The sequence below is a fragment of the Bathycoccus prasinos genome (assembly GCF_002220235.1).
Source record: "Bathycoccus prasinos genomic : Chromosome_2".
Classification (NCBI taxonomy): Eukaryota; Viridiplantae; Chlorophyta; class Mamiellophyceae; order Mamiellales; family Bathycoccaceae; genus Bathycoccus; species Bathycoccus prasinos.
Genome location: NC_024007.1, coordinates 233,198 through 243,288, shown reverse-complemented (window position 1 = coordinate 243,288; position 10,091 = coordinate 233,198). Strand labels below are relative to the sequence as shown.

General features: G+C 50.5%; 5 protein-coding genes across 5 annotated transcripts; 1 reads left to right on the top strand and 4 right to left on the bottom strand.

Moving 5' to 3' along the window:
• Positions 1–27: 27 nt before the first annotated feature.
• Positions 28–738, bottom strand: Bathy02g01370 (unknown protein; the record flags this gene model as incomplete). Its single annotated transcript, XM_007514432.1, has 1 exon — positions 28–738. The coding sequence occupies one exon, from the start codon at positions 736–738 to the stop codon at positions 28–30; it is 711 nt and encodes a 236-aa protein (XP_007514494.1).
• A 135-nt stretch (positions 739–873) lies between these two features.
• Positions 874–2,556, bottom strand: Bathy02g01360 (unknown protein; the record flags this gene model as incomplete). Its single annotated transcript, XM_007514731.1, has 1 exon — positions 874–2,556. The coding sequence occupies one exon, from the start codon at positions 2,554–2,556 to the stop codon at positions 874–876; it is 1,683 nt and encodes a 560-aa protein (XP_007514793.1).
• Positions 2,557–2,795: 239 nt separating this feature from the next.
• Bathy02g01350 (predicted protein) lies at positions 2,796–7,319 on the bottom strand (the record flags this gene model as incomplete). Its single annotated transcript, XM_007514718.1, has 1 exon — positions 2,796–7,319. The coding sequence occupies one exon, from the start codon at positions 7,317–7,319 to the stop codon at positions 2,796–2,798; it is 4,524 nt and encodes a 1,507-aa protein (XP_007514780.1).
• A 956-nt stretch (positions 7,320–8,275) lies between these two features.
• On the bottom strand, positions 8,276–8,608 carry Bathy02g01340 (unknown protein; the record flags this gene model as incomplete). Its single annotated transcript, XM_007515024.1, has 1 exon — positions 8,276–8,608. The coding sequence occupies one exon, from the start codon at positions 8,606–8,608 to the stop codon at positions 8,276–8,278; it is 333 nt and encodes a 110-aa protein (XP_007515086.1).
• Positions 8,609–8,718: 110 nt separating this feature from the next.
• On the top strand, positions 8,719–9,942 carry Bathy02g01330 (aldo/keto reductase; the record flags this gene model as incomplete). Its single annotated transcript, XM_007514452.1, has 1 exon — positions 8,719–9,942. One exon carries the CDS (start codon positions 8,719–8,721, stop codon positions 9,940–9,942), a length of 1,224 nt encoding a protein of 407 aa, XP_007514514.1.
• Between the last annotated feature and the right edge of the window lie 149 nt (positions 9,943–10,091).

Here is a 10,091-nt window from a genome sequence, read left to right as displayed (position 1 = left end):
TAAAGCCTAACAACATTAACTCTACATCTACTCGGCACCACCACCACCACCACTCATCCCTTTGCTATTGCTCTCGTGAGTACGCTTCCTCCCGTGCTTCTTCCCGTGTTCGCGCAGCAAATTCTTCGCTCTCTCCTCCAAAACCTCCAACCTTCGCACGGTATCCATCTCGTCCTCCACCCCGTCTTTATGTTCTTCCAGCAACGCCCTTCTTTCTTCCTCTATTCTTCTATATCTCGCGTGAAACGTGCTCTCCTCTTTAGTATTCCCGTTGTTGTTATTGTTGTTGTGTCTGTTGTTCGCGTTGCGTTTCGACGACGCGCGTCCTCCTCCCACGTTCTTCAATCCGTGGCGCTCGGCGCGTTTCGTCAAGTGGTCCTTCACCACCTCAATTAAAGTCGCATCCCCATCTTCCCCAAATCTGTCTATGTACGGCCCGTATATCGGTCGGCTGAACGCCAAGAGGAATAAAAACAGCGCGCAGACAACTAAAGCTCTTCGAGCGCGTCGAGTGTTTCGATCGAATCGGACTTTTTCTTCTTTCGTGGCGAACCGGATCGACGGGTCTCCGATGCCGTGCAGAAACGAATTTGCGTTCCCCGAAATGTTGGATGGATGATTGAAGAATTGGTGCGACTCTTTGTCGTAGTCATTCTCGACGCTTTGAGCATCATTACCATAATCGATTTTGGAGGAAAACGGACTAACGTTGGTGCGCGCGTACGCGCTTTTGCGCATTTCTTACTAACGAGTTGTTTGTGCAACGCGTGTTCTAAATTCTAACGCTTCTATTATACACAACTTCTTCTACAAATGAACCACTCTAAAACATCAATCGCATGAACGCGCGCTGCTTTTGTGAACGACGCTTCATTAAACGAGCTCGTCGCAGGTATTCCCGCCTTTCGCGCCGCAGATTTGGATTCTCGTGTTACTCTCTCTCTCTAAACCAGTCAAGGCTTCGGCTTCGATATCGAAATCGTGCGCGGCAGAGCCGACGTTGAGGACGCCTTGCGCGTCGAATTCTTCGAAATATTGGTACGGGTAATCGATACCGGCGGTGGATTTTCCTTTCGATTTTTTAGCGGCGTCGAAACCGAAGAGGCGTAATCGAGGGCAGATTTTGGATAAAGCCATGACGGCAGCGAAACCGGCCGAAGGTGCTGGAGCCGTGTCGTGGACTTTTATCTTCCCGGTGTCGCGCATTTCTTTACACGCGCGGATTTGCGCCAACGCGATGCGCGAAATGTCGACGAATCGAGCGTTGAACACGCGCGCTCTTTTCTCGCCGACAATTTTGGCGAATTTTTTCGCCACTTCCACGTCTCGCGTTCGAACCGCGTACGCCGCATCGTTGCTACTTTGTCTCGATCGAGAACTCGAGGAGGCGATATCGCTCGATAAAATGTTCGAATGTTTCTCCGCGAACGCGTCGAATTCTCGCGCCCATTTATGGTTTATCAATCGTACCGACGTCTTTTTCCCGACCAATTTGGTAAACTCGCCGTCGGTAGGGGCAATGTTCATGCGCAAGACAAACCCGTGCGCGTCGATAAACGGCCCTAATGGTTTCTTATTATGCCCGAGCGGTTTTAACAAAATCCCAGAATTCCCGACGACAGCGCACCCTCGAGTGAAATCCAACGGTTTCGGATACCCGTTCAATCGATTGGACAATCGGGAACTCCCGTCGCCTCTCGCGTTGGTCACCTTACCAAAAATACTCTTCTTTAACTGCCCGGGCGATATCGGTAACAGCGTCTGCGCGTCCGCTCGGCTCATAGTCGCCGTCAACAACTGCCACGCGGACGGAATCTCGCTCTTCTTCGCTTCGGATTTTTGACACTGTAAAACGTACTTGGTTCCGTTCAACGCTCTCGCCAACATCTTCGCGAACCGATCGTTCGATTGTTGATTCGTCGCCGCGTAGAACGTGTGATCCGCTAACATCGCTCTATCGTCCGCTCTTTCCGGTTCTTTCGGCCTGGCCAGTCTGTTATTGCTCCTTTCTCTCCTCTCTCTCTCTTCTCCTTCTCCGTCGTCGTCTTCCCCTGCGCCCGCTCTCGCCGCCGCCGCCGCCGTCCCTTTCCCGACCGGTTTCGTCTTCCCACTCTCGCTCCTCCCGAACGACGCGACCACGGAATTCTTCAAAGTTGTGGGCCAAAACTTCTTCTCCACGTGTGGGTGCGCGATGACATCTCTCGGTTTCTTCTCAATCTTTAAGTTTTCCACGTCCTCTCGAAACTTCTTCGGTCCCGGCGTGGTGTCTCGCGCAGAAAACCTTTGCCTTTTCTCGTCCCAAACGCCTCGCGTTTTCACGCCGTTCGGGTCATACTTTTCGTTCAATCGGTGCCTCCCTTCGCCAGGTGTCGTGGCGAACGTGTTCTGCGCTCTGGTGATGATTCCAGATCGAGGTTCGTACTGTAAAGAAGGATTCGCGTTCGAGTTGTACCCGCGGTAGAGTTTCGGGGCGTTCGCGGATGACGACGTCGACGAAGCGAAGAACGACAGGAAGAAGACAAAAAAAAGAGAAAGCTGCAGAGAAAAGGACGACATGTATGCGTGTTCTTTCTTTCTTTCGTCTCGCGTCGAGCGTTTTCTGCTTTTGTCGGTCTCTCTTCTCTGTTTCTTTACGTACGTCTAATGAGGAAAATGCAAGAGCTTTTGGTACGATTTTACGCGCGTTGATGTTAATGTTAATGTTAATGTTAATGTTACAAAGAAGAATTCTTTTAGTGTTTTTTGTGCAAAAGCAGAGTCGTTTTCTCACCTGCCAGATGAGTGCTCTCTCTGCGCTACTCTATTTTCCTGGCTTTTTTCCCTCGAAAGATCCCGTTGTCTTTGCTCGATTTGACGACGCCGGAAAGCGTGTCTCTGGCCTGGCCGCGTTTGCTGTTGCGCCGATTGAGCAGCTTCGCGTCCAAAGGCCAGTACGCGTACGGTTGTAACTTTTCGCCTTTTCTGCGAACGTCGCCACCTCCTTTGGCTTTGTATCGGTCGCCGGTGTGCGTGGCGGAAGTTTTGGTGGTTTTGTTCGTTTTGGTGGACTTGTTGGTATTCGTCGTGCGCTTGGTTTTGCCGGATTTGCGAGTGCCGAATGTGCGTCGCGTGGCGCCGTCTTCATCTTCCTCGTCGTCGTCGCGCGCGCGCTTGCGGTCGTTTTCTTCGACGATTTTAAGTTTACCGGTGGATCTGTCGGTTCTGTATTTTGTGCCGTCGTCGTCGGCATCGCCAAACTCGTTTCGTCTGTATTGCGCGGTTTTCGCGCCTTGCGCGAGTAGGTGTTTGCGCATTTTCGAGTCGTCGAGTAAATCGAATTCAGCACCGACGGGGAGCCGGGCGCCAGCGCTCGCTCTCGAAGCGTGCGCATCGCGCGCGTTGCGAAATGCACCTTCAGAACCGCCGCTGTTCCCGCGGTGGGATTTAGGACCGAATCCACCAAACTCGGAACGTTGGTTGTTGTTGTCGTCGTTTTCGTCGCCAAAGATTTCCTCCTCGTTCCAGCGACTTTTGCGACCGGTTTTACCGCTCGCCCGACTCGCCGTTTCTTCCGCTCGAGCCTTTTTCTTCTTCATTTCTATCTTGGTTTCCTCTTTTTTCATGTGTGACGCCAAAGCTAAGTGCTCTTTCGGTATGGCGTCTTCCACCGCGCGCCATCCGCACCGCTTCGCGCATCGTTCGACAATCACTTTCGTTTTCAATTTGAACCTGTTCTTAGAATCCGAGGACCATTTCAAAACAGCTGGAAGGAGTTCTGGTAAGTGCGAAGCGAGCTCGTTTTGCGGCAAACGCACGGCGACGACTTTTATAAAACCTAACGAGGCTTTCACGACTTCTCTGTTGCGACCTTTGAGCAATTTGTAAATCGCCGGGAGAAGTTCGGGAACGATTTCAACAAGTTTCGCGGAGAATTCGTAAAGCAAACGCGCCAAGGCGATGACTGAGGCAGATTGCATTTGTGGCGTCGCGCCGACGACACCGGCGAGCACGGTGAGAAAGAATCCTCGAATGGCGAGAGAACTTTCGTCGATAAGATCTGGCACCGGCTCCAAGTTTTCAATCGCCATGTTGTCGTTATCGTTGTTGTCCTTATCATCTTCGTCATCATTGTCGTCGTCGCTGAGAATCACATCGCGGTCGTCGTCGTCGTCGTCTGAATCGTCGTCGTCTGACATGTCGTCTTTGCTTCCGTTTTTATTTTTGTTCTTTTTCTTCTTGCCTTTATCCCCCTCGTCGCTTTGCGCGAGCCACGCGGCGACGCCGGCGCGGTTACCAACTTGTCCATCCGCGATAGCGCCTTGTCGTTCGCTCGCTTCCTTTTCCATGCGTCTTGGAATGTCAACTAAAAGTTGATACGCCAACAAACGCGTCTTTGCGTTTTGCTCTTTCGTCGCGAGGATGAGTTCTGCGAGTAAAGTCTTCATGGCGTCGTCGTTATCATCTTCATCGTCTTCGTCGTTTCCGTTTCCGGCGTGGCTTTGTAAGTGCGGCAGTACGAACCCGATAACCTCTAACCGGCGTCGTCTCGCCGCCGTCGCGCACGTGTCACCGGCGTCCATCAAGCACATTTCCACGTCTTTGCTCATCTTTGCCAGCCAGGCGCCTTTTTTTGCCGCGCAAATTGCCGAGAGCAGTTTATACGCTCGCTTTTGACTCGCCGCTTCTTTCTCGTTTGCCGCAGAGGAGGCGATTTTGAACGCCGCATCTAACGCGTCCATATCTAATCCAGGTACTAAAGCGTGCGCGAGATCGATGAAACTGCACTTTTTCAACACTCTTGCCTCCTCTTCTTCTTTCGAGGACGATTTTGAGGTCGTTTTCTTTTTCTTCTTTTTGTGAGCACCTTCTCCTTCCTCCTCCTCCTCCTTCTCCTCAATCAACGAGGACGAAGCCGCTTCGACCAACTTTTTCAACACTTGCTTAAAGAACGTGTTTACGGTTTCCTTACTTGCAATTTTCGCGAACCCACCGATGGTGGATGAAATCTCTCCTCGCGCGTGCGGTTCCGAAGTCACGAATAAATTGAACAGAATTGGCATGTAATTCTTAGAAAATTTCGAGATTGTTTCCAACTGCGCCTCGGCGATGTGCACGGTAAAATGAGCTGGGACTTTTTCTTTACCATCTTCCCCTTCGCTCTCGTTATCCTCTTTCTCCGTGTCGAGATCGGATACATTCAAATCGGAATTTATGTCGTCGTCGTTGTCGTCGTTATTATCGTCCCCACCAGTGGCTGCCAGTGCTTGTCGACACAATCTTCTCAAACATTCACAAATTGGCGCTCGTAAATCATCTCTCGCGCTCAACGCGTGACCTAAATCTTTCGCAAACGTCGGAAAACTCTCTCCAGCGTCGATGGGAAAATTAGCAAAGCCTGGTAAGAGTGACCATAACGCTAATTCTGCAGCGCGACACCTTTGCGCTTCGAAGAGTCTGTTTTCGCTTTGCGCCTTGGCGGCTCGTCCTCCTAATCGACGCGCTTCTGGTAACACAAACTCGCCGAAGAAAGACATTCTCGCGCCAGTAAGAGATCGACGCAACAACGGCACGAGCCATAGTCGAGAACCATCGGATTCGTCGTCGATGTCCATATCTTCTTCGTCTTGGACGTCGTCGTCGTCGCCTCTTCGTTCTAAAGATTTATCGATGGACTCTTCCAATCGTAACGGGAGTTGTTCGAGCAACGCTTCGGCGCCGATATATTCCGCCGCGGTAGAAATGCACGTTTCTATTTGACTTTTACACCGTAACCCGTCGGCATTCGCGCCCATTTCTCCGAGCGCGGCTAAGGAACCACTCAATAAAGCTCCGCCGGCAATGCCGAGTCTTTGGAAACACTGCGTGGCGACCGGTATGGTAAAAGGCCAAGCCGCTCGGTAACGCATGCCTAACGCAGACTCTATCGATTTTGCGACGCCTATCATCGGAGGCGGTTTTAAGCTGCTATTCTTTTTACTCGTTTTTTGTTGCACTCGTAACGTCGCGACGTATTTCACGCCTTCTCTCGCCATTTCGCTATCAACGGTTTCTCGAATCAACGTCTTCATCGCTTCGCACGTCTCAATCGCGACGCCTTCGTGAGGCGCATTTAATAACTTCAACAAACTTTCAAACGTAAACGGTAACGCTTTTCCCGCTTCCTCGGGATCTTTTCTATACATTTGGGTGGCAATGTTTGCGATTAACCGCGCTAACGTGACGCATTTTGTCGGTTGCGTATGCGACGCTTCTCTCGCCAATCTCGCCACGGGTTCGAGAATTTTCATAAATGTCTTCGCGTCGCACCCTGGGTTCGGAGACATCGACAACGCCAACAACGTTTCCGTCGCATGCGTCTCCAGCAACGGTTCACCCAACGACGTAATCTCAATCGTCGCATCGACAATCTTCGAAGCCGTCGGCTCCTCTACGCTCGCCAACGAGCCTTTCAGAGCGCCTAAAACGTGTAAAGCCTCCGTTGCGGTGGCAATCGCGACATCCTTCTCTTTCTTCGCGCCTTTCGCGCCTTTCATGTTTGCCGCTTTCTCCGCCGCATCCCTGGGCGCTTTCAGTTTTTGCACTGCGAACGCGCCAAACGTCTTTTGAAAAACTACCTTTCCGACTCTGGCGCCTTTCGTCGCGGAGAGCACTTCCTGCACCGCTTCGTGCGCCGATTTTCTCACTTTCGGCCTCGAGTCCACACAAAAGTGACACAGCGCAGAAAAAGCTTTCCCTAACTGATTGTTGCTGTTACTGTTCTCGTTTCCTTCTTTTCCTTCTCCTCCTCCTCCTCCTCCTTGTTTCCCAAACATCTTCTCCCACTCTTCCTTCCCGATTTTCGCCGTCGCCGTCGCTCTCAACGCGAACCCGAGACATTTAATCACCGCCCTCAGCGCCGCGGAGTACTCCTGGTTATCCCTCCCAACTTTCACCAACACGTCGACAGTTTCCATCAGTTTACTCTTAATCGCCGCGGGACTGCAATGTTCCAACGCGACCGCCAGTATCGTCAACATCGCGTGCACCGTTTGCCTCTCGCCTTCGCCCGAGTGTACCGCAGATTCGCCACCAGCATTCGAAGAATCATCATCATCGACGACGCTCGTCAACGACGCCATCGTTGCCGCGTACACGCTCACCGGAGACGGCTGCATGTTCTTCTCGGTAATCACCGCACATATCGCCAGTAAGGCGGAAATAACTCTCTTGCTTTCCGGTTGTTGCGAGCGACTGTGCTTGTCGTACAGAACGCGCATCGGGTCGTCCAAGGCGAAATGTGCGGATACGAGCGACGAATTAGTGTTCGTTGATATCGTTTTCCTCTCCGCCGCCGCCGACATTTTCTCTCTCTCTCTCTCTCTCTCTCGGATGAAATTGGAAAATGTCCTTAGCGCCGCCGCCGCCGCTTTGACACCAAAGTGCGCTTCGCTTTTCACGAACGCAAAGAAGGCTTTTGGGTGTTTTTAGAGAGAAAACGAACAGAGAAGAGACTCTGACTTTAGGCTCTCCTTCTGCTACGACTTCGTCTTCGTCTTCTTCTGTTACAAAAAGTCTTTCGAGGAGTACAACAGGAGCAGTGTAAAGCGTAAAAACGTAATAATAGGAAAAGGTCCGTCTTTTGTGATGAAAAGGAGAGAAAACTTCTTACAAATACTCCATGTGTTTACGCGCGTACGACGCATATAGCTCTGAAAATCTATCAATTCGCTTTTCTGCGCTCTCCTTATTCTTGCTCGTCTGTTTTGCCTCTTTATCTTTCTCACCAGACACCGATTTTGTCGTGTTCTCGATGTTGGCGATCATCTCGCTTCAAGTTCCTTTTGGCGGTACAAACGCGTTCGTTGATCCTAAGAACAAGCAATCTTTGCGCTCTTTCGAGACGTCCATTTTCGCTCGGAACTTTACCCTCCTCTCGCGACGGTTGGTTTTTCGCGCCTCGTAATCCTTCCTCCATGATTTTAACGAACTCCTTCTTAACGTACTTCTTCCTCGTTTACGTCGTTCTTCATTCTCCGCTGCTTTTTCATCGTCGCTTCGTCGTCGAAAGAAGAACGTTCGATTTTGCGTTGAACAGAAACGCACATTCTATCTCGCGTCTTCTGGCATCTTCGAGTGTAGCGAGCGAAAGAGCAACGATTCAACTTTTCGCCGTCGTTAAAGTCGTTCACCTCGTTATTAAACCGTGGTTTCATACTGCGTGTATTCTTTTCTCGGAAATGCATTGATATCATCGACGCGGTATCGCAGCGCAGAGTCGTCGTAAAGCTTCTCTCTGTCTCTCATCAGTCCTCTCTCATCATACCTCTCCCTCCGCATCATTTAAACTCTTCCTGGCGATTTCTAAATCTCTCTTAAATTCGTAAAACTGCGATAACGTGAGTTCCATTTTGATTTCTCTTTGTTTCCTCTTCTGTTGTTGTTGTTGTTCTTCATCGTCCTCTTCGTTTTCGAACACCAATCTTACGTTGACGCTCGAGCGGATGTCATCCCCGTCGCCGCCTTCCTCTTCTCCCTCTCCCTCTTTACTCATACCGAAAGACTTTGACGAGGAAACGGCGCTGGTGAGGACGAACGACCAGTCCACGCGGACGAGCTTGTTGAAGGAGGCAGACGTCGCAGTGGTGGACATGTTATGTTTATGCGCGCGATTCGCGCGCATTAGATATGAAGCAGACGTTTCGGGATTTCCCCCGCATAAATATCGAATACCTACCTGCGTAGAGTCACAGACGCGTGATCATGTCGACCGCACTCTCTGCCCGGAGCAGCTTCAAATGTATCGGTTATTCTTCTGTTTCTGCGTCTGAGAGGAAAAGAACGGAGACTTTGAGACGGCGATATTGCGCGACGAAGACAACATTTTCATTCGAAAGAAATCAACGCGTAGGGGACACGGACATCCACATCGCAGACGTCACGCTCGGCACGATGACCTTTGGGAAACAAAACACGGAAAAAGACGCGCACGAACAACTCAATTATGCAATCAAAGAGTTCGGGGTGAACTCCATAGATACGGCGGAAATGTACGCCGTTCCTGCGGACGCGAAAACGCAAGGGAAAACGGACGAATACATCGGTTCGTGGTTGAAGGAGAAAGACGTGAAACGAGAGGAGATTATATTGATGACGAAAGTTGCCGGGAGGAGCGAAATGCAATTGAGAGGGCGAATTCCCGGGGAGGAGAACAGATTGACGGCGAAACAGATGGAATTAAGCGTGGAGTGTTCGTTGGAGCGACTTCAAACGGATTACGTCGACGTGCTTCAACTGCACTGGCCGGATCGATACGTTTCGCTGTTCGGAGGCGTTCCTTACGAAAGAACGAGCGAACGCGAGGACGACGTTTCGTTCGAAGAACAAGCTGAATGCATGTATAGACTGATTAAAAGCGGGAAGGTGAGATACTTTGGAACGTCGAATGAAACGACGTTTGGCGTTTGCGAGTTTGCAGCGTTGGCGAAATATAAGAAAGAACAGTCCCCGAAGATGCAAACGATACAAAACGGGTACAATTTACTCCAACGAATCGCGTTTGAAACCGATTTAAACGAAGCGTGTTCGCCGAAGAATCACAACGTCAGCTTCTTAGCGTATTCTCCATTAGCCGGCGGCGCCTTAACCGGTAAATATTTAAAAGCATCCGAACCGCCAAAGAACAGTCGATTCACGCTCTTCCCCGGATATATGGCTCGATTCAACGAACCGCGATTGAAAAACTGCTTGACGGAATACCAAACCTTAGCCGAGGAAAGCGGCTTAACGCTGACCGATTTATCCTTGCGTTTCGTTCGAGACCGCGATTTCGTCTGTTCGAGCATCATCGGCGCGACGACCATGCCCCAGTTGGAGGAAAATTTGAAAGCGTATACGCAACCGCCTCTCGGAAAAGACGTCGACGATGAAATCGAGAGAATTTATAGAAAGTATAGAGACCCCGCGCAAAGCACGAAAACTTCGTGATAAACTAGAGAAGAGATTATTGTAACAACAAAAGAGAAAGAGATCTTCGTATTGATGAAAATGTGCGAAAAATATCAGAAACAAGACTAATCTGTACCACAAAAACGAACGCTCTTTCTCTCTCGCGCAAACGCACAAACACACATAAC